The following is a 24404-nucleotide window of genomic DNA, read 5'->3' as shown; positions in this document are numbered from 1 at the left end:
GCTGTCCTGGAACTCGTTCTGTAGACCAGGCTGGCCTCGAACTCACAGAGATCCGCCTGCCTCTGCCTCCCAAGTGCTGGGATTAAAGGCGTGCGCCACCAACGCCCGGCTTGCTGCTGACTTCTTTAGTTCCCCAAAAGTACAGACAGCAGAAGAATAACTACACTAAATAATCTTTTCAGAGGGTGGAGAGATGGCTCAGTGGTTAAGAGCTTGTGAGGAACTGGATTTAATTCCCAGCACCCACATGGTGACTTTCAACCATCCATCACTCTACTTCCAGCGGGTGTAACGCTCCCTTCTGACCTCCTTAGATGCCAGACACACATGTGGTGTACAGACAACATACATCACACATAAAGTAAATACATAAATCTTAGAAACCATTAGGTTTTCTGGCTCGCTAGACTCAGTAAGTAAAAGCACTTGCAGTGCAAGCCTGATGACAGAGTTCCATCACCAGACCTCGTGGCAGAAGGAGACAACCAGCTCCGCAAAGCCGCTTTCTGGTCTCCAGGTGTGCACTGTGATGTGCATGCACCCTTGTACACACAGATGCACATGTCATTTTAATCACAGAGTTCAATGTGGGTATGGGTGGAAGTCAGAGATCTCGTGGGACTTCTTTCCCTCTTCACATGACACTCCAGGGTTATCAAGGTCGCAGCAAGCGCTTTTACCAGCTGAGCCATCTCTCTGACTCAGGTAATTATTAAAAATTACACTAGCTGAGCATGATGGCTGCAATCCCAACATTTTGAGAGGCTGAAGCAATGAGGCTCACTCACCGTGAGTTCCAGGCCTGTCTAGGCTTTATAGCAAAACCCTTTCCAAAAACTAAAGATAAATTTTAACAGCTTCTGTACATCAAAGGACACTCTCAAAAGAATGAAAAACAATTCACCAAATGGCAGAAATCCTATATATGATAAATTAATACCTTACCTGAGAGAAATGACACAAGCCTTAACCCCAGTTAGGGAACTAGAAAAGGACTTTCAGAAATTCAGGGTTGTACTGTACTACATAGTAAGCTGAGTCCAGCCTGGACTTCATGAGACCATGACTCAACCCCACCCCATCCTCCCTAAGGCAATACCTTAGAAGGAATTTTGAGCTGACATTTTCAGTTTGGGAAAATATGTATCTAAGCTAATGTGACAACACACGTCTCTGATCCCAGCTGTTTGGGAAACTGAGGCAGGAGGATTGTGAGTTGAAGGCTAGTTTGGCCTTTGGTGAGACCATGCCCCCCCACCAAATAACAGAGTTCCAATATCTCCTGTAGCTAGGAGCTGGAGAACATGTCTGTTGCTAAAGTCAGTAATCCATTTTCTGTGGAAATTATTGAAACGCGTTGGTGCTGCGTGTGCTGACACCAGTGGAGTGAAACCCTGCAGATGGACTCTCTTCTGATGCCTCTTTCCCTTTCTAGGACTCCACCAGTGTGGTGGCCGCCCTTCTCATCAACTTCAGAGGCTCACTGCTTCCTCATCTCCCAGTTCAGTTCCATGGATCCAGCAATTTCCTGATGATTGCCCTTTTCCCCAAATCAAAGATCTATCAAGCCTTTTACTCAGAGGTAACATAAGTTATCTATCAAGTTAGCAAAATAGCCACTTTTCCCCCCTAGCAATTGAAATGGTAAGATGGTGTCTTAGAACAAACTAATGGTAAAGCCTGGAGTGGTGGCTCAGTCCTTTAATCCCAGTACTTGGGAGGCAGAGGCAGGTGGATCTCTGTAGTGGTCCCAGGCCACCTAAAGCCACCCAGTGAGACCCTTTCTCCAAAAGAAGGGATTGGGGAGCCCCTGAAGAGAGAACTCAGAGGTAAAGAGCACCACTGCTCTTGCAAAGGACTGACGCGTCTGCATGGTGGCTCACAACCATCTGTGACTCCACTTCCAGGCTTCTAATGCCCTTTTGTGGCCTCTGAGGTGTGCACACGTTTGGTACCAAACACACAGAAAAAGACCTATACAAATAAAACTTAATGTTTTTTTAATTACAAAGAACTAACAGTGATGTGACTCTAGTGAAAGTTGAAGCTAGGTGTAGTAATGCAAATTTGTAACCGTAGTACCTAGGAGGTGGGGGCAGAGGGATTGGGAGGTCAAGGTTAGCTAGCCTCAGCTATATAAGGTATTCAAGGCCAGCCTGGGCTATATAAGACACTCCCTAAAAGCATGAATGACAACAAAAAGTTTAACAACAAGTGTTGAGAGGACTTGAGGAATGAAAGCATAGCTGGTGTTTTGCTAATCCCTTTGGTGTTTGAAAGGTGGAACCTACAGAAATGAAATCTGCTTGTCCCCTCTTAACTCCCAATTATATTGAGAGTTTCAGCTATTTTACTAAATAACAGGCCCTTCTGAGCTGCAGCTCTCTAACCCACCCCATGCTGTCCTTCCCTGTGACTGCAGTTCCCTTCTTGCCTTTGCAAGTGGCTCTACATGGTAGTAAGCTTACTGTACATCCTCAGTACATATGATATAAGGGAAGGACTTTACCAAGAATTCTGTGACTTCACAAGGTATCCTGTCACATGCTTATAATTCCAGCACTTCCAAGGTAGAAACAGGGAATCGGGAGTTCTGAGATTAACCTCAGCTACACAGTGAGTGTGAGGCCCTCTTGAGATGAATAAATTATGTGATGCACGTAGAGACCACACAGTAGCCAAAGCCAGAATAATGGCTAGTTAGCATTACAACTGATAGACATTCTTGGAAGGCTGTGATTACACCAGTGTCCTCTCTTCATGATGAGTCACAGACTACACAGGAACAGGAATGAGGACTGACTGTGGGGACAGTGTCATACACTACACAGGAACAGCAGTGAGGACTGACTGTGTGGTGACAGTGTCATAGACTACACAGGAACAAGAATGAGGACTGTGGTGACAGTGTCATAGACTACACAGGAACAGCAGTGAGGACTGTGGTGACAGTGTCATAGACTACACAGGAACAGGAGTGAGGACTGTGGTGACAGTGTCATAGACTACACAGGAACAGGAATGAGGACTGACTGTGGTGACAGTGTCATAGACTACACAGGAACAGCAGTGAGGACTGACTGTGTGGTGACAGTGTCATAGACTACACAGGAACAAGAATGAGGACTGTGGTGACAGAGTCATAGACTACACAGGAACAAGAATGAGGACTGTGGTGACAGAGTCATAGACTACACAGGAACAAGAATGAGGACTGTGGTGACAGAGTCATAGACTACACAGGAACAGCAGTGAGGACTGTGATGACAGTGTCATAGACTACACAGGAACAGCAGTGAGGACTGTGGTGACAGTGTCATAGACTACACAGGAACAGCAGTGAGCACTGTGGTGACAGTGTCATAGACTACACAGGAACAGCAGTGAGGACTGTGGTGACAGTGTCATAGACTACACAGGAACAGCAGTGAGGACTGTGTGGTGACAGTGTCATAGACTACACAGGAACAGCAGTGAGGACTGTGGTGACAGTGTCATAGACTACACAGGAACAGCAGTGAGGATTGACTGTGGTGACAGTGTCATAGACTACACAGGAACAGGAGTGAGGACTGTGGTGACAGTGTCATAGACTACACAGGAACAGCAGTGAGGACTGTGTGGTGACAGTGTCATAGACTACACAGGAACAGCAGTGAGGACTGACTGTGTGGTGACAGTGTCATAGACTACACAGGAACAGCAGTGAGGACTGTGTGGTGACAGTGTCATAGACTACACAGGAACAGCAGTGAGGACTGTGGTGACAGTGTCATAGACTACACAGGAACAGCAGTGAGGACTGTGGTGACAGTGTCATAGACTACACAGGAACAAGAATGAGGACTGTGGTGACAGAGTCATAGACTACACAGGAACAGCAGTGAGGACTGTGGTGACAGTGTCATAGACTACACAGGAACAGCAGTGAGGACTGTGGTGACAGTGTCATAGACTACACAGGAACAGCAGTGAGGACTGTGGTGACAGTGTCATAGACTACACAGGAACAGAGGTGAGGATTGACTGTGGTGACAGTGTCATAGACTACACAGGAACAGCAGTGAGGACTGTGTGGTGACAGTGTCATAGACTACACAGGAACAGCAGTGAGGACTGTGGTGACAGTGTCATAGACTACACAGGAACAGCAGTGAGGACTGTGGTGACAGTGTCATAGACTACACAGGAACAGCAGTGAGGACTGACTGGTGACAGTGTCATAGACTACACAGGAACAGCAGTGAGGACTGTGGTGACAGTGTCATAGACTACACAGGAACAGCAGTGAGGACTGTGGTGACTGTCATAGACTACACAGGAACAGGAATGAGGACTGTGGTGACTGTCATAGACTACACAGGAACAGCAGTGAGGACTGTGACAGTGTCATAGACTACACAGGAACAGCAGTGAGGACTGTGGTGACAGTGTCATAGACTACACAGGAACAGCAGTGAGGACTGTGGTGACAGTGTCATAGACTACACAGGAACAGCAGTGAGGACTGTGACAGTGTCATAGACTACACAGGAACAGCAGTGAGGACTGTGAGGTGACAGTGTCATAGACTACACAGGAACAGCAGTGAGCACTGTGGTGACAGTGTCATAGACTACACAGGAACAGCAGTGAGGACTGTGGTGACAGTGTCATAGACTACACAGGAACAGCAGTGAGGACTGTGTGGTGACAGTGTCATAGACTACACAGGAACAGCAGTGAGGACTGTGGTGACAGTGTCATAGACTACACAGGAACAGCAGTGAGGATTGACTGTGGTGACAGTGTCATAGACTACACAGGAACAGGAGTGAGGACTGTGGTGACAGTGTCATAGACTACACAGGAACAGCAGTGAGGACTGTGTGGTGACAGTGTCATAGACTACACAGGAACAGCAGTGAGGACTGTGGTGACAGTGTCATAGACTACACAGGAACAGCAGTGAGGACTGTGTGGTGACAGTGTCATAGACTACACAGGAACAGCAGTGAGGACTGTGGTGACAGTGTCATAGACTACACAGGAACAGCAGTGAGGACTGTGGTGACAGTGTCATAGACTACACAGGAACAAGCAGTGAGGACTGTGGTGACAGTGTCATAGACTACACAGGAACAGCAGTGAGGACTGTGGTGACAGTGTCATAGACTACACAGGAACAGCAGTGAGGACTGTGGTGACAGTGTCATAGACTACACAGGAACAGCAGTGAGGACTGTGGTGACAGTGTCATAGACTACACAGGAACAGCAGTGAGGACTGACTGTGGTGACAGTGTCATAGACTACACAGGAACAGCAGTGAGGACTGTGTGGTGACAGTGTCATAGACTACACAGGAACAGCAGTGAGGACTGTGGTGACAGTGTCATAGACTACACAGGAACAGCAGTGAGGACTGTGGTGACAGTGTCATAGACTACACAGGAACAGCAGTGAGGACTGACTGGTGACAGTGTCATAGACTACACAGGAACAGCAGTGAGGACTGTGGTGACAGTGTCATAGACTACACAGGAACAGCAGTGAGGACTGTGGTGACAGTGTCATAGACTACACAGGAACAGGAGTGAGGACTGTGGTGACAGTGTCATAGACTACACAGGAACAGCAGTGAGGACTGTGGTGACAGTGTCATAGACTACACAGGAACAGCAGTGAGGACTGTGGTGACAGTGTCATAGACTACACAGGAACAGCAGTGAGGACTGTGGTGACAGTGTCATAGACTACACAGGAACAGCAGTGAGGACTGTGACAGTGTCATAGACTACACAGGAACAGCAGTGAGGACTGTGAGGTGACAGTGTCATAGACTACACAGGAACAGCAGTGAGGACTGTGGTGACAGTGTCATAGACTACACAGGAACAGCAGTGAGGACTGACTGTGGTGACAGTGTCATAGACTACACAGGAACAGCAGTGAGGACTGTGATGACAGTGTCATAGACTACACAGGAACAGCAGTGAGGACTGTGTGGTGACAGTGTCATAGACTACACAGGAACAGCAGTGAGGACTGTGTGGTGACAGTGTCATAGACTACAGAGGAACAGGAGTGAGGACTGTAGTGACAGTGTCATAGACTACACAGGAACAGCAGTGAGGACTGTGGTGACAGTGTCATAGACTACACAGGAACAGCAGTGAGGACTGTGTGGTGACAGTGTCATAGACTACACAGGAACAGCAGTGAGGATTGACTGTGGTGACAGTGTCATAGACTACACAGGAACAGGAGTGAGGACTGTGGTGACAGTGTCATAGACTACACAGGAACAGCAATGAGGACTGACTGTGGTGGCAGTGTCATAGACTACACAGGAACAGGAGTGAGGACTGACTGTGTGGTGACAGTGTCATAGACTACACAGGAACAAGAATGAGGACTGTGATGACAGTGTCATAGACTACACAGGAACAGCAGTGAGGACTGTGGTGACAGTGTCATAGACTACACAGGAACAGCAGTGAGGACTGTGTGGTGACAGTGTCATAGACTACACAGGAACAGCAGTGAGGACTGTGGTGACAGTGTCATAGACTACACAGGAACAGGAGTGAGCACTGTGGTGACAGTGTCATAGACTACACAGGAACAGCAGTGAGGACTGACTGGTGACAGTGTCATAGACTACACAGGAACAGCAGTGAGGACTGTGTGGTGACAGTGTCATAGACTACACAGGAACAGCAGTGAGGACTGTGGTGACAGTGTCATAGACTACACAGGAACAGCAGTGAGGACTGTGGTGACAGTGTCATAGACTACACAGGAACAGCAGTGAGGACTGTGGTGACAGTGTCATAGACTACACAGGAACAGCAGTGAGGACTGACTGTGTGGTGACAGTGTCATAGACTACACAGGAACAGCAGTGAGGACTGACTGTGTGGTGACAGTGTCATAGACTACACAGGAACAGCAGTGAGGACTGTGGTGACAGTGTCATAGACTACACAGGAACAGCAGTGAGGACTGTGGTGACAGTGTCATAGACTACACAGGAACAGCAGTGAGGACTGTGGTGACAGTGTCATAGACTACACAGGAACAGCAGTGAGGACTGTGGTGACAGTGTCATAGACTACACAGGAACAGCAGTGAGGACTGTGTGGTGACAGTGTCATAGACTACACAGGAACAGGAGTGAGGACTGTGGTGACAGTGTCATAGACTACACAGGAACAGCAGTGAGAACTGTGGTGACAGTGTCATAGACTACACAGGAACAGCAGTGAGCACTGTGGTGACAGTGTCATAGACTACACAGGAACAGCAGTGAGGATTGACTGTGGTGACAGTGTCATAGACTACACAGGAACAGGAGTGAGGACTGTGGTGACAGTGTCATAGACTACACAGGAACAGCAGTGAGGACTGTGTGGTGACAGTGTCATAGACTACACAGGAACAGCAGTGAGGACTGTGGTGACAGTGTCATAGACTACACAGGAACAGCAGTGAGGACTGTGGTGACAGTGTCATAGACTACACAGGAACAGGAGTGAGCACTGTGGTGACAGTGTCATAGACTACACAGGAACAGCAGTGAGGACTGTGGTGACAGTGTCATAGACTACACAGGAACAGCAGTGAGGACTGTGTGGTGACAGTGTCATAGACTACACAGGAACAGCAGTGAGGACTGTGGTGACAGTGTCATAGACTACACAGGAACAGCAGTGAGGACTGTGGTGACAGTGTCATAGACTACACAGGAACAGCAGTGAGGACTGTGGTGACAGTGTCATAGACTACACAGGAACAGCAGTGAGGACTGACTGTGTGGTGACAGTGTCATAGACTACACAGGAACAGCAGTGAGGACTGACTGTGTGGTGACAGTGTCATAGACTACACAGGAACAGCAGTGAGGACTGTGACAGTGTCATAGACTACACAGGAACAGCAGTGAGGACTGTGGTGACAGTGTCATAGACTACACAGGAACAGCAGTGAGGACTGTGGTGACAGTGTCATAGACTACACAGGAACAGCAGTGAGGACTGTGACAGTGTCATAGACTACACAGGAACAGCAGTGAGGACTGTGTGGTGACAGTGTCATAGACTACACAGGAACAGGAGTGAGGACTGTGGTGACAGTGTCATAGACTACACAGGAACAGCAGTGAGGACTGTGGTGACAGTGTCATAGACTACACAGGAACAGCAGTGAGCACTGTGGTGACAGTGTCATAGACTACACAGGAACAGCAGTGAGGATTGACTGTGGTGACAGTGTCATAGACTACACAGGAACAGGAGTGAGCACTGTGGTGACAGTGTCATAGACTACACAGGAACAGCAGTGAGCACTGTGGTGACAGTGTCATAGACTACACAGGAACAGCAGTGAGGACTGTGTGGTGACAGTGTCATAGACTACACAGGAACAGCAGTGAGGACTGTGGTGACAGTGTCATAGACTACACAGGAACAGCAGTGAGGACTGTGGTGACAGTGTCATAGACTACACAGGAACAGCAGTGAGGACTGACTGTGTGGTGACAGTGTCATAGACTACACAGGAACAGCAGTGAGGACTGTGGTGACAGTGTCATAGACTACACAGGAACAGCAGTGAGGACTGTGTGGTGACAGTGTCATAGACTACACAGGAACAGGAGTGAGGACTGTGGTGACAGTGTCATAGACTACACAGGAACAGCAGTGAGGACTGTGGTGACAGTGTCATAGACTACACAGGAACAGCAGTGAGGACTGACTGGTGACAGTGTCATAGACTACACAGGAACAGCAGTGAGGACTGTGGTGACAGTGTCATAGACTACACAGGAACAGGAGTGAGGACTGTGGTGACAGTGTCATAGACTACACAGGAACAGCAGTGAGGACTGTGGTGACAGTGTCATAGACTACACAGGAACAGGAGTGAGCACTGTGGTGACAGTGTCATAGACTACACAGGAACAGCAGTGAGGATTGACTGTGGTGACAGTGTCATAGACTACACAGGAACAGGAGTGAGCACTGTGGTGACAGTGTCATAGACTACACAGGAACAGCAGTGAGCACTGTGGTGACAGTGTCATAGACTACACAGGAACAGCAGTGAGGACTGTGTGGTGACAGTGTCATAGACTACACAGGAACAGCAGTGAGGACTGTGACAGTGTCATAGACTACACAGGAACAGCAGTGAGGACTGTGGTGACAGTGTCATAGACTACACAGGAACAGCAGTGAGGACTGACTGTGTGGTGACAGTGTCATAGACTACACAGGAACAGCAGTAAGGACTGTGGTGACAGTGTCATAGACTACACAGGAACAGCAGTGAGGACTGTGTGGTGACAGTGTCATAGACTACACAGGAACAGGAGTGAGGACTGTGGTGACAGTGTCATAGACTACACAGGAACAGCAGTGAGGACTGTGGTGACAGTGTCATAGACTACACAGGAACAGCAGTGAGGACTGTGGTGACAGTGTCATAGACTACACAGGAACAGCAGTGAGGACTGTGTGGTGACAGTGTCATAGACTACACAAGAACAGCAGTGAGGACTGTGGTGACAGTGTCATAGACTACACAGGAACAGGAGTGAGCACTGTGGTGACAGTGTCATAGACTACACAGGAACAGCAGTGAGCACTGTGGTGACAGTGTCATAGACTACACAGGAACAGCAGTGAGGACTGTGAGGTGACAGTGTCATAGACTACACAGGAACAGCAGTGAGCACTGTGGGCTGAAGGGTTCTCAGCAGTCAGCTTTCTCTAAGCACTGCTGACCTTGCCTGCCACTTACTTGTGATCCTCTGTCCCAGTCTGCCCCACTTGGAGACATAGACACAGCCTTTGCAATCCATTCCCTTCAGCTGTCCCTCTAAGCGGTTTCTTTTGAGGCCACCACTGCCTTGTGGTCTTGTCACCAGGGAGGAACATGTTCTTTCAGCCAGGATAGTGTTCCTGTCACCTTATTCCAGGCTTTCTGACTTCTGGAAGGTCATGGTCTCTGAGGACAGGAACCAGAAAGGCATTTCTGGCTTTGAAAAACACTGAACAAAATTGCTTTCCGGCCTCATTTTTGAAGCAAACTTGCTTGTGAATGTTTTTCTCTCTACTGACAGTGCTGGCTTTCAACAGTCATCAGATCCCATGTGGATTCCATATCCTGTTGTTGGGTTTAAGGTGTTCTTTGTTTAAATTCTATTTTGTTTAGGTCTTCTCCCCCTGGCAACAGCAGGATAACTCAGGACTTTCTTTAAAAGTGATCCAGGAAGATGGATTATCTGTGGAACAAAAGAGATTGTAAGTGGCTCTCCCCAGCGTTTGTGCTCAATTCCCAACACTTTGTGGGTGTGCTTTCTCTGCAGGGCAACTCACGTTATGTAACATGGGGTCTTCGCTTCTGAAAGGGCCAATAGTCATGTCATTGTTGTCAGCATGAAAGTAGCGGTGCCCTTGGGGAAGCAGCCAGACAGATGAAATCCAAGCTGGGGGTGTGGCTCAGTTAGAAGAGCTTCCCTAGCCTGCAAGATGGGTTTGATCCCATCCCACATAAACCAGGCAGGCCGGCACATTCCTGTGATCCAAGTACTTGGGAGGCAGAGGCAGGTGGATCTCTGTGAGTTCTAGGCTAGCCTGGTCTACAAAATAAATAAATAAAACAATCCATGATGGTGGAGTGGAAGCAGCAGATGGCTGGAACAGCAGCTGAGGTCACACATCTCAAACCACAGATGCGGCAGAGAGAGCAAAGACATAACCTCATCTAGCAAGGCTACACTTCCATATTCTCCCCAAACAGCCTCCGGCAGGGGCTAAGTAGTCAAATGCTCATGACATATTTGGGGAGGGGGACATCTCACTCAAACCACTACAACTAAGAATTAAAACCTGAGACCACTGTCAAAAAATAAAAACAAAAATAATGAGGCCAGCCTTCCTCCGTGGACATGCACATTTGGTTTAAGTCCATGGGGGTTAGTTAGGAAGTATTGGCTGTGTGAGGGTCTCTGGCTTAGAACCTCAGAATTCCTTGTGTATAGTGTCTTTGCTTTGGGAGGTGCAGGACTCATCTGAGCCTTCGGTGTTGTAGGCACTCCTGTGCACAGAAGCTCTTCAGGGCCCTGAGCCATCCTGCCCAGGAGTGGAGCTCTCCCAAGCTGCTTGCGGCCAAACTCCCTGAGTTGGAGCGGTGAGTTCTGTGCATCTGTCTGGAGTTATTTACTGTTTGAGCTTTTGCAATGTTGGAGACTTCAGTGATGGTCCTTACATAGAGCTTCTCACAGATACTTTCTTATCATGAAAGAATCTCTCTCTCTCTCCTATCTCCCCTTCCCTCCCTCTCTCCCTCCCTGTCTTTCTTTCCCTCCCTCCCTCCCTCCCTCCCTCCCTCCCTCTCTCTCTCTCTCTCTCTCTTAATTTTTTTGTTTGTTTTTCAAGACAGGGTTTCTCTGTGAAATAGTCTTGACTATTCTGGAACTCGCTCTTTAGACCAGGCTGGCCTTGAACTCACAGAGATCTGCCTGCCTCTACCCCCTGAATGTTGTAATTTAATTTTTTTTGTTGTTGTTTTTACGAGACAGGGTTTCTCTGTATTGTTTCGGAGGCTGTCGGTCCAGCCCGGCCTCGAACTCACAGAGATCCACCTGCCTCTGCCTCCCGAGTGCTGGGATTAAAGGTGTGCGCCACCACCGCCCGGCTAATTTTTTAAATTTATTTTTATTTTATGTACATTGGCATTTTGCATGCGTGTGTGTCTATAGAAGGTGTCAGGACTTAGAGTTACAGACAGTTGTGAGCTTCTATGTGGGTGCTGGGAATTTAACCCTAGTCCTCTGGAAGAGCCCTGGCTGTCCTGGAATTCAGTCTGTGGTCTAGGCTGACCTCAAACTCAGAGATCTCTACCTCCTGAGAGTTGGGATTAAAGGTGTGACGTAGAAAGAATCTCTTTAAGGCTTATTAGCACTTAGGTGACAAATCACTAATGTTAGCTGACATGTCAAACAAGGCGAAGGTGCTGTGACAGTTGTCTTTGTTTTCCAGGTTTCTCCAGCACTTTGCTGTGGGCAGCATTGGTCAGGAGCCTGTGATGAGGACCCATCTTCCAGACCTGCTGCAGGAGGCTGAAATGAGCCCTGCTCACGGATTAGAGAGTGACAAGATAGTGACCACCAAACACTGTGGATTAGAGAGTGACAAGGTAGTGATCATCAAACACGCTGGGACTTTACAGCAGGATGATCTGTGTGAGTTGACAGGAGCACAGATGGAGTCTTTCTATAAGTGTCCACCTCCTTGAATACTAATAACAATATACATGAAACAGTCTTTATAGAATTTCTGCAGGCCAGACCCAGTGACAGTGACCAACCCTGACATCTTGCCGTATCCTCCCTGCTTCTCCAGGTCTTTTAAGCTCCTCCTGTATGTTCTCAGGTTGACACTTGTTTCTGCTAGTGACAATGACTTAACCTAGCAGTGGATGACACACTGTGCTGTTAATAAAAGGAAGGCTGCCCGAGTTGCAGTCACCAGGGTGAGATGTAACTCTGAGCATTTTCTTCCCCAGGATAGACCTTACTGTGCTCCTGCCTCATGTTTCCCTATACTTGACTCTGCTCACCATTCCTTTGGAAGGTGTATATCGTAATTTGTTTCTGTGCAAGTCTAAAACATGCTCATCTACTAAATGAGATAGCACTATGCAATTAGAACATTCCATTTTCCCTTTAGATAAGAGGGTAAAGAAAGCAAATACCTATCTTGTGATATTTTACTTAAGAGGTGCTATAGCACATACTGGCCTTTATGTAAGAGTACTTAGCTGAGTGGCTCTTAAGCCCATACCTGGGGCTGGAGAGATGGCTCAGCAGTTGGGAGCACTGGCAGAGCGCCTGGGTTTGATTCCCAGCACACTGCTTACAATGGTTTGTAATTCCAATTCCAGGGGATTCTCTCTTCTTCTTCTTTTTTTTTTTTCTTTTTTTTTTTTTGAGACAGGGTTTCTCTGTGGCTTTGGAGGCTGTCCTGGAACTCACTTAGTAGACCAGGCTGGCCTCGAACTCATAGAGATCCACCTGCCTCTGCCTCCCGAGTTCTGGGATTAAAGGCGTGCGCCATCAACACCCTGCTCCTAGACTTTTTTTTTATTCCCTGAAAAATGTAACAAATGTAGTATCCCTGAATGTGTCCTTTGCTAGAGGTCTGTGGTCTTAAACAAGTTAGGCTCTCTAAATGCTTAATCTTTTAAGTGATAGAGTTACAAATATTCATAGAAAATTGTTTACTATTTACACAAGTGAACTTCATGAGTCTTCATACCTACCTGGTGATGCTTTAACTTGTTTTCTGTTGCTGTGATCAAACACCATGACCAAAAACAACTTGGGGAGGAGAAGGTTTGTTTCAGCTTTCAACTCTACACTCACTCACTGGGGGAGGTCGGAGCAGGAACCTGGAGGCAGGAACTGAAGCAGAGGCCATGGGGTGCTGCTCACTAGCTTGTTCCTCAGACTTACTCAGCCTGCTTTCTTATGTAACCTTGCACCACCTGCCCAGGGATGAACCACTCCCAGTAGCTGGGTCTTCTATCAATTTGCAATCAAGAAAATGCCCCCCCCAGACTTGCCTGTGGACCAGTCTACTGGAGGCATCTTTTTTAGTTGAGATACCTCTTCCTATTTGACTTTTGTTCCTGTCAGATTGACCAAAAGAAAAGAAAAGAAAAAAAGAAAAGAAAACCCTGCCGGGCATTGGTGGTGCACACCATTAATCCCAGCACTTGGGAGGCAGAGGCAGGTGGATCTCTGTGAGTTCGAGGCCAGCCTGGTCGACCAAGCAAGTTCCAGGACAGCCTCCAAAACAATACAGAGAAACCCTGTCTCGAAAAACCAAATAAATAAAACCCTACATACCCAGGACATTATCATTGGCTCTAAATCAAGGAGCAAGTGAATAGTGAATGGTACTGAACTTCAAACCCATAAAGCCTTGCTCTGAAGACCAGCTTTCTTTACCTTTACACAGTGTTCCCTAGCTGAACCAGAAACCCATGTGACGTTTCTTTCATGTAGGTCATCATCAGCATTATAACTGGTCTCCCTGGCTGTCATGCTAGCAAGCTCTGTGCTTTCCTGGTCACTCTGCATAAGGAGTATGGCAGGTTAGTATGGCTTCTGCTTTTGCTTTAGGGAAAGAGATGCCCTGCCCTGGTGTAGGGAACCTTCAAAATGTACTGGCATTTAGCATGGCATTATTGGCCCAGCAGCCATCCATCATCTCATTCGATACAGTGTGCTTAGTGCCATGTTTAGGGTTTACAGGTTAACCAGATTCTCACTTCTAGTGATTTTGTCCCATAAACATTTTTTTATTTGGGGGATAGAGTCTTGTGTAGTCCAGGCTTGCCTTGAGTTTGCTGTAGCTATAGCTGAAGATGACCTTGGGTTCTTGATCAATCTGCCTCCACCTTCCAAGTGCTAGGTTATAGACATAAACCACCACACCCAACTTGTGTGTGCTTGTTTCTCTCTCTCTCTCTTTCTCCCCTCCCTCTTCTCTCTTTCTTCCTTTCCCTCTCCTGCTCCCTCTCCCCACCCATGCCTCTGTCTCTCAGAGATGCCTGAAATTCATTGGAAGTTCTCTGCTTCAGCTTCTTGAATGCTGGCATTACTGGCATGTGCCACCATTCCTGGCTCTTGTTCTAAAACATTCTGAATTGTTGACCTTGCCCATTTCCTACAAGTTTTTTTTGTTGTTGTTGTTTTTTGTTTTTTTGTTTTTCGAGACAGGGTTTCTCTGTGGCTTTGGAGGCTGTCCTGGAACTAGCTCTTGTAGACCAGGCTGGTCTCGAACTCACAGAGATCCTCCTGCCTCTACCTCCCGAGTGCTGGGATTAAAGGCACATGCCACCAATGCCCGGCTTCCTACAAGTTTTACAACACATGAAGCTAAAGCCATTTTATTCATGGAAATCACTGCCAGGTCAGAATTCTTTCTCACTGTCTTTTTTCTCAGTGGAAAGCAATTTCCTACAAAAGATCCAAGGATCTTGGTTTCAGGAGAGTGGGCTTCTAACCTAGCTAGTGCCTGCTGTCTTTTTCTGTGATGCCACACCAGCTTTCTCTCCATAGTCATTGGCAGCATAAGGGTACTGGTCATATAAATCCAAGACCCAACTTCCCAGGACCAGGCCATATGTAGCCTTATGCTGAGATTACCTTTGCTGCTTCCAGATGGATGGTATACCGACAAATCATGGACAGCTCTGAATGTTTCCATGCTGCCCACTTCCAAAAATACCTTTCCAATGCCCTGGAGGCCCAGCAGAACCACTCTGTCCGCCAGTCAGCTTACGTCCGCAAGAAGACCAGACTGCTGGTGGTATTACAAGGGTGAGTGTTGGAGACCTGGGAATGGGAGTGAGGATGGGGACCTTGTCGTTATTTTGCTCCATGCCAGCAACACTCTCAGAAAGAGCAGGGTGCTGTTGCTGGCTTCCATATTGTAATATCTTGAGATAAAGATTCTCCAATAATTCATAGACTGATTGATAATAATCTTTAAACCTTGCCATCTAGTTATGGCATCCTCATCTGTCTTATTCCTTCCTCTTTTGGAATTGCAGATGTGGCCCCTATGTAATAACCCCCCCCCCCCATTTCTCCAGTGGCTATCCCAGAAGACTTTCCGGGACCCACAGTGAGAAATGCTCATAGTATAGTTGAGCGAGGAGTCTGCTTTTTACCTGATGCCAAGCTGTGATTGTAGGCTTCTTAATCTTGAAGTCCCTCTAAGGACCATTATTGCCAGAGGGAAGGTGGGACCCCCCCCGCCCGTGTGTGTGTGTGTGTGTGTGTGTGTGTGTGTGTGTGTGTGTGTGTGTGTGTGTGTGTGAGAGTGATTTAGATGTGTATGTGTGAGAGTGCACCCTGTGTGGTCACCCATGGAGCCAGAAGAGGACATAGGGTGCCTTTACGTCTGTGTCCTTGATGTATCTCTTACTCCTTTGAGTCAGCGTCTTTCACTAAACTGGAGCTAGCCTGGCAGCTCCTGTCTCTGTCTCTCAGAACACTGGGATACAGGTGGGCACAGCCATGTCCTGCTCTTCTTTTTACCTGGGTGCTGGGGGTTCCTACTCACATCATCATGCTTGCAGAATAAATGTTTTACCCACTAAGCCATCTCCCCAGCTCAGAAGGGAGACGTGGCATGTCCCTGCTCCAGAGAACCTCTGTCCACCAGCCTCTCGGGGAATGTCTCGCAAGTCCTTTATCACCTGGGCCCAGAAAGGAATGTGTCGTCAGGAGAATAGAACAGGGGCAGGGCTGGTTTCTGCTGTCTGGTTGTAAAGAAGCTTTGTACTATTGTCACAATAATTAATGTTTCCAGCAGGCTAGTTGTTTCCAGTTAAGAAGAGGCCCAGATCCATAGTTCTTTTCAGGCTCCTGGTTGTAATTATTGGACCTGAAAGGAGCTAGGATGGTGGTCCTGGAGGGGAGGCAAGTGCAGTGTGCACCTTTGGGGCCTTCCTGACGGAGAGACCTTGTTGCAGTCTGACCCCTCTCTAGTTTCCTTCCTGTCAGCCCTTTGACCATGGAATCGTCAAAGGGAGAATCGGGCCTTGAAACCACTTGTTTTCTTCAGATTTTCTGTTGTTTCTACTAGCCAGAGGAATGGGCCAACCCAGCATCACTACCTCTGTTTTGCCCTTGCCAGATAAGGGTCACTGGGAGTGGGGACCTGAAAAAGAACTTGTCTGCTTGTCAGTATATACAGCTAAGGTCATTTCCATTATCCATTATTTCTGAGAATACTGTTTATTCCTTAACTCTGACTCTACAAGTCTGTAAAAATGTCGGATATCTAGCTGCTTCTGGTCTGCTGTAGGAACCAGATCATGCAGCATAGACCCAGCATTCACCCAGTCATACCACAGGGTATGAGGGACACCAATAGATACCCTAATAGACTCAAGTTAGAAGAACAGCTAAGCCCAGACATGATGGCTCACACTTATAATTCCAGGACTTAGGAGATAGAAGCAGGAAGATCAGCTTTTGGCTACATGAGCATGAAGCCAACCTGGATTATATGAAAGTCTGTCTCTGAAAAAAAAAAGCTAATAGTTAAATGCTGTGGCTCTTTACTAAGGCACTTATAGACTTGATCCATTTTTTAGAGCCAACAGATAACATATAGTTACCTGCTTTATAACTTGTACAACTCCTTAACTCATTGGCACTAGACATTATTAAGGTTGTTGGTAAAGGAAGATGCCAAGGACTCCTAATAATCAAGAATTTCCTCCCCTTTTATCTTATTATGTAGATAAGGTACTTACTACATCTTACTGTATCGTTCCAGGCTGGCCTCGAACTTGTGATCCTCCTGCTTCAGCCTATAGAGCGCTAGGATTGCAGATATTTACCATAATACTGGACATGTTTCTCAAAGCCAGCTTATGTTTTCATCAGTATTTCCCTGGTTTTTTAAAATATTTTTATGTGTATGAGTGCTACCAGATAGATAGATAGATAGATAGATAGATAGATAGATAGACAGACAGACAGACAGACAGACAGACAGACAGACAGACATAGAGATACCATGTCCAGCAGTACCCACATAGGGGACCAGAAGAGGGCATCAGATTCCCCTGGAACTGGAGTTAGAGACAATCTTAAACCACAATATGGGCATTGAGAACTGAATCCGGTCCTCTGTAAGGCAGCAAATGCTCTTAACCTTTGAGCCATCTCTCCAGTCCTGGCTTTTGTCTTTTTCATATGTATATATCTATGTATGTCATGTATGCACTAGTGCTCCCAGAGGCCAGGGGAGGGCATCAGAGCCTCTGGTGCTACAGTTACAGATGTCTGTGAGCTGTGCAGTGTGAGTTCTGAGACTCAAACTCAGGACCTGAGAAGAGCAGCACACGCTCTAAAATACTGAGCCATCTCTCCGGCTCCTCGCCGTCTGCAGCAGCATGTCTTTGGAGAAAACAAGCCAGAGTGCCTGGTTTCCACCTTGTTTTCCATCGCAGAGGAAGTGGTTTTGAGCTTTGACATATACTAGAACTGTTGTTGCAAAAATGAATTAAAGGGTTTTCATTTGTTTTTGAGACAGGGTCTCATTTCTCATAGGCCAGCCTTACTATGTTGCTGAGGATGACTGTGAACTTTGATCTACATCCCAAATGCTGGGATTATAGGCATGTGTCACAGTTTATATTTTCTAGGAGTTGAACCTGTGGCTTCCACTCTAGCAACTGAGCTTTATCTCCAGGTTCTAGAGTGCCATTTACTCTTTTACTCTTGGCAAGCTTTTAAGAATAGGGTAGGTGAAAGGGAAATGGATGTGGTTATAAAAGGATTTTGTTTGGAAGTTTTACATCTTGACACAAAATAAATACATATTAAAACAAAAAAAGACAGCCCATGCTGTCACAGGAGCCCTTCCCCATCAGAAATCCTTTATTTTCAAATGTGCTTCTGTAAGGGCCTGCAGTATGTAAGTCTTCCCTGAACCCAGGCCTACCCAAGCTCTGCACTGGAAAAGAAGCATACTGCCCAGGGAGTAGATCCTACATAGGGCTCACTCAGCAGTTTCTTGAGCACTCTGCCTGGGAATCCTTACACTTTGGAGGCTGAGACAAGATTCTACAAGTTCCAAGCCATCATAGGGCTACACAGTGAGAGCCTATATAAAATAAAATAAATAAATAAACACCCCTGGAGCAGCTAGGTGCCTGTGGGGAAGCTAGAACTTAGCACACCCTGTCCTCCCTGCAGTTCTGATGGTTGGGCAGGACCAAGGACGGTGTTCTAATCTGGGATAAAGCCAAGGGCCTTTTACAGGTGAGTTGTGTCTAGGAACTCAGGAATAGTCTGGCAGGCTGCACCTAACCCCCACCTCCCACTGCTCTCCCAACGGCCCACACAGACACAGGTCCGTCTGATCTGCCAGTCTGCCATCAGGTCTGACTTCCTCCACAGACTTAGACCTTTTGATAATAGTCTGGGTCCCTTGGGACAGTGCTGACCTCTGTGAGGTGAAGGCCCTTCATAGAGTCGTGCCAAGGTCTGCTGGAGTCATGTCCAGTGAATTGTCTGACTGGCTTTAGGGTTCAGAGACTGTAACCCTGAAGAGCCACTGTATCGCAGTGAGCAAATAAATGAGGGAAGAAGGGACCAAAGCTATCTGCACATGCAGAAAACAAAGCAACGAGGAGAGCTGGAGCCACAGTCAGCGCTTTGCAGGAAAACTAGGGGGGGCGACACAAGGGGTCCCAAGGGACATTACCAGTATTGCAGCGTGTGAAGGCCCAAGATGCCTCCATAAGGTGCCACTTGACATGGCTCAGTGCATATGCAACACTCCGAGTTCGATTCCCAGCACCACAAAAACCAACCAGGTGCCACTTGAGCAGAGACCGGAAGGAAGCCAACCAGGCAGATGCCGGAGGAAAAGAGCATTCCAGCCTGAGGGAACCGAGAACAAGGTAGAAGTATGCCAGGCATGTTCAGAGAAGACCCAGGAGGCCAAAGCGTTGGATTAGGGGAAGGGATGGGATAAGTGATGACTTTCCCCCTGCGCTGTGAGAGGTCAAATGCACGGGGCTGCCTGGCCCATGGTAAGGGGCTCGGCTTTTGCACTGAGAAGGAAACCACTAGAGGGTTTTGAGCAGAGCAGTAATGTGATCTAGAGGGTTTAGCAATCCTTCTGGCTTTGTGCTGAGAACAGTTTGCTGTGAGGCAGGACAACAGTAGGGGGCAGCTGGCAGGCTATTGGGGTGACCTAAAGTACGGTGGAGTGTGAGCAGTGATCTCTTCTGGGTCTATGCTGAAGACTAAGAAAGTGGAGTCAAAGCGGACACGGATCTTTTGGCCTAGCCCCCTGGGCTTAGAATAACAGGAATTTGGGAGGAACCGGCTCGGGGCTTGGATTACAAACACTTTCGCTCCTAAGTGATGACGTCAGGCTGGCTCTGTAAATCAAGACTGGAGGGAGGTCCAGGCAGAAGATGCGACTAGAAATGATATTTGACAGATCTGATGACCTTGTGAAATGGGGGCGGGGAAAAGAACTAAAGAAACACGGCCTGGCAGGAGCTCCTGAGTTATGACCAGAAAACACAGTCCCACCCTCAGAGCCCCAGGCGCTTGCTTCTTATCTCCAGACTAGGTTGACTGTTCTACTCTTCCCCTTTAGAGGAACCTGGAGAACTTGGGAACGAAGACGCTCGGTGTGGATTCTAGGGGCTCTGAATGATAACGCGGGGAATCTCCAGGGAACTCTGTGACAGCCTTCAGCTTTGGGTCTTCCGCCCTCGGCCGCTTGGCCACTCAGCGCTCCCCTCTTCCATTCTGCAGCCCCAACCAGGAAGCTAACCGTGTGCTTTCTCCTTTAGTTACACAGATGTCATTGATGTTGTCCAGGCCCTGCAGACTCACCCAGACCCAAACGTCAAGTCCTACTTTACCATTGGTGCGGTCACAGCGTGTGTGGAGCCCCTGAGCTGCTACATGGAGCACAGGTAGACACTTAGGACCACCTCCCGCCCACGATGTGGTGTTGAAGTCAACTGTAGGGATTTTCCCTCCCCAGCAGAGTGAGACAAGCCTTTATACACTTGCTGGTGGAAGACATCATTCTGTGGTGTGTGCAGTAAACACCCCATTACTCTTTGATTTGTGTGAGGTCCTAAAAGGTGCAGAGCAGGATGATGTAGATTGTGGAAGACGGGCTCATTCAGCTCTGTGAAAACAGGAGCCATGTCTTTTCGATGCTTGGTGCATAGTGAGTGCTCATCAAAGATCTGTTGTGGGCATGGGGGGTGCAGTTCGGGGCTGGGGACTTTCCAAGTGTATGTAATTGACCCAGAGTTCAGTCCCAAACACTGAAAAACAGGATAGAGGGAGGGAGGAAAAAGGGAGGTAAGGAGGAAGTAAGTAAATCTGATAAAATCTGAATGTGGTGGCCAAATACCTGTAATCCCAGCACTTAGGAAGCAGAGGTAGGGTGTGTGGGCAGACATTTCTGTCCCAGACACTCCCCAAATAACCACACAGAGACTTACTATTAATTATAAATATTGGCCAATAGCTTAGGTTTGTCTCCAGCCAGCTCTTAAAGTTTAAATTAACCCATTTCTGTTAAGGCTAGTTAATCTCAGCAAGGAATACTTAATGACTAAGTAAGTGCTCAAGGCCAACCTGGACTACAACAGATTGAAAGACCCTGGCTTCAAACAGACAAAAAGCAAACTTTTAATGAGTGTGCCAACATGTGCACCACAGACATAGTTTAATAAGATACGACTGGAGATAAGGCTAATTATTTAAATACAGAAGTAAAGCTAAATTGAGTTAATGTTTAAAGACAGAAGCCAGCCTAGGCTACCAGAAACCCTGTCTCAAACAGCAAAAAAAAAGAAACATCAATAGCTTTTGGTTAGATTAAGAAGAAAGTACCAATGTTGGTGGTGGCGAAGCCTTTAATCCCAGCACTTGGGAGGCAGAGGCAGGTGGGTTTCTGTAAATTCAAGGAGAGCCTGGTCTACAGAGTGAGTTCCAGGACAACCAAGGCTATAAAGAGAAACCATGTCTCAAAAACCAGGAAGGAAGCAAGCAAGCTGGCAGGCAGGACACCATATTAATTGGAAGGACAAGAATGTCAAGATATGAGAAATTTCATTCCATTTTTAGGAAGTCACACATACACATGTGGGTTTGAATTAGAATGACCTGCCACAGGCTCGTATCTTAGACTGCCTGGTCCCCAGTTGATGGAACTGTTTGGAATGCATTAGGTGTGGCCTTGTTGGAGGAGATGTGTCACTGACTTTGAGGTTTCAAAAGACTGGAATGATTGACAGTGCTCTGCTTCCTAATTTTGGCTCAACTATCTGTTAATTTGTTCATTTATTTATTGGTTTTTCATGGCAGAGTCTCTCTATATAGCTCTGGCTGTCCTGGAACTTGCTCTGTACATCAAGCTAGCCTGGAACTCATAGAGATTCACCTCGCTCTGCCTCCTGAGTGCTGCCACCAACTGCTCAGCTGCCATGTAGGAATTTATGTGGGACATTAACTTCAGTGCAAAGCTATGAATGTCTTGGATAACTATTGCTCTCTCAATGCTCATTTCTACCTGGCACTTGCATGATCAGATTCATACTTTTTTTGTTTGTTTGTTTGTTTGTTTTGTTTTTGAGACAGGGTTTCTCTGTGGCTTTGGAGACTGTCCTGGAACTCACTCTGTAGACCAGGCTGGTCTTGAACTCACAGAGATCCGCCTGCCTCTGCCTCTCAAGTGCTGGGATTAAAGGCGTGCGCCACCACCACCTGGCCAGATTCATACTTTTGTGGGAAATAATGATGACTGAAATAAATGGTTTTGAAATACATTTTTTTCTCCATAGATTTCTCTTTCCTAAGTGTCTTGACCAGTGTTCACAAGGTAAGCAGTATGTTTTACTTCCTGTTTATATTCCCATCACACTCTGTTCAGATACATTTGGTTTTTCTCTGTGCTGTCACCTTTCTGGAATCTACAACATATAAAATTGGTCCAGAGAAAACTTTGGCTACTTCCTTGTGTCCCGCTGGGTAGACAGACATGCTCAGAAACTTTGCTTTTGATGCACCAGCTCCCCCAACAGCAGCACGGCAGCCCTAGCCTTGCCGTGGATGAACGGTAAATGGAACCTCTGGATCAACAAGGTCATTAGGAGTCCTGGAGAGCCAGAATAAATTATAAATTTCCTGCAGTGATGCTGAGATACTTAGTGCTATCAGGGGATATTCCTGGGGGAGTGGGGGTACTGACTGGGCATATGATTGGGGAGTGAGCTTCCTGGGGGGATGGGGGGCTGTCTGGGATATGCTTAGGGGGTGAGCTTCCTGAATCAGCACAATGAGCATCTGGTAGAATACAACATCTCTGTGTCCCCAGCATACTTGTGCCTTGCTAATCCCTTTGCCAGTCCACAGGGACAACAAAAACACAACACACCAGAGCTGTCTTGGCAGGCAACTGAGCTGGCAACTGTCCAGGCATGAGGCCAAAGAGGAACATTCTTGTTGAACTTAGTATAGCAAGTGGCAGCGGTCCCCCTTTGCTTTTTTGAGACAAAAATCTCATGTACTCCCATGTGACTTCGAGTCAGTAAGTTGCCATGTAGCACAGACTAGTCTTGAACTCCTGATCCTCCTGTTTCTTCCTCCCAAATCCTGGATTAGTATAAGCTGTCATGCCTGCCTTCGGCGGCAGCAGAGTGCAATGAAAGTTGTTTAGGTCCCTCCATAATGCCTAATCCAAGTGGATTCAGGTTTTGTGGAGGTTGGGTTAGTAGGACCTACTGATAAACTAAGCTGAAGATAGCTGTCCTTGAATAGAAAGCATGAGAGACACTGGAACAGGAGATAATGTGGGAGGCTTTCTGATCCTTGATTCTAGGCTTCGAAGCCATGATCAAAGACTAAAGCCCAGACAGATAGCCAGTATCCAGATGTAAAGTTGGAAAAGTTAGAAGGCCAGAGGTGTGAAGGGGATTAGAAAATCCTGGAGGCTGAAAGATGAAGCAGGAGAAACAGTGCTGCAAATGTCAAGGACAGAGAAAAATCAGCCGTGCTTAATGTTGCAGAGACCTCAAGGGAAGGACAATTTAAATACAAAACAAACAAAAAATATTAGTTTTGCAAGTATGAACTGGTGTTCTCAACAGGAATGTCTGAATAGACTGAGTTAGTACAGCAGCTAGATCTCTGTGTAGAAGCCAGATATAGTAAGTCCCAGGCCAATTCTTGACTATATAGTAAGACCCTGTCTGAAAAAAACAGAATTGCAATTTTTTCAGAGGGTAGCAGTGGCATGTTGAGTAGGATCATCTGGGTTGTATAGTGAGACTGTCTTCCTGTGTGTGTGTGTGTGTGTGTGAGAGAGAGAGAGAGAGAGAGAGAGAGAGAGAGAGAGAGAGAGAGAGAGAGAAGAGAGAGAAGAGAGAGAGACAGAATGTGTGTGTTTGACACAGGATATCTCTCTGTTCTCTGTAGCCCTGGCTGATCTAGAACTCACAGAGACTGTCCTGCCTCTGCCTACCAAGTGCTGTCATTAAAGGAGTGTGCCACTACACCTGGCTGAGGCCCTGCCTTCCTTTCTTTCCCTCCCTCCCTCCCTTCCTTTTTTCTTTTCTTTTTCAGTTTTTTAAGACAGGGTCTCTCTGTGTAGCCTTGGCTGTCCTAGAACTTGCTATAGACCAGGCTGTGCTGGCACTCACAGAGATCCAGTGCCTCTGCCCTGAGTGCTGGGATTAAAGATGTGCAACTCTACTGCCAGGCAAGACCCTGTGTTGTTGTTTTTTAAGTTTTTGTTTGTTTGTTTCTGAATTATTTGTTGAAAAATAAGCCCTAGGACA

At 47.1% G+C, this 24404-nt stretch overlaps 1 protein-coding gene across 2 annotated transcripts in view; it reads left to right on the top strand.

The window, feature by feature from the left end:
• The window catches only part of Dnaaf9 (dynein axonemal assembly factor 9), a 130320-nt gene that overhangs the window by 88396 nt on the left and 17520 nt on the right, over positions 1 to 24404 (top strand). For both annotated transcript variants that reach the window (XM_040746302.1, XM_040746301.1), the window contains exons 22-29: positions 1436 to 1582; positions 10200 to 10288; positions 11079 to 11177; positions 12029 to 12185; positions 14059 to 14147; positions 15220 to 15378; positions 20397 to 20522; positions 22410 to 22447. In XM_040746302.1, coding sequence (XP_040602236.1) covers positions 1436 to 1582; positions 10200 to 10288; positions 11079 to 11177; positions 12029 to 12185; positions 14059 to 14147; positions 15220 to 15378; positions 20397 to 20522; positions 22410 to 22447 — 904 coding nt within the window. The remainder of the gene's footprint in view (positions 1 to 1435; positions 1583 to 10199; positions 10289 to 11078; positions 11178 to 12028; positions 12186 to 14058; positions 14148 to 15219; positions 15379 to 20396; positions 20523 to 22409; positions 22448 to 24404) is intronic.

The sequence above is a fragment of the Mesocricetus auratus genome, unplaced genomic scaffold (assembly GCF_017639785.1).
Source record: "Mesocricetus auratus isolate SY011 unplaced genomic scaffold, BCM_Maur_2.0 Super-Scaffold_100004, whole genome shotgun sequence".
NCBI lineage: Eukaryota > Metazoa > Chordata > Mammalia > Rodentia > Cricetidae > Mesocricetus > Mesocricetus auratus.
Note: the sequence above shows the minus strand (reverse complement) of the source record. Positions and strands in the feature narration are given on the sequence as shown.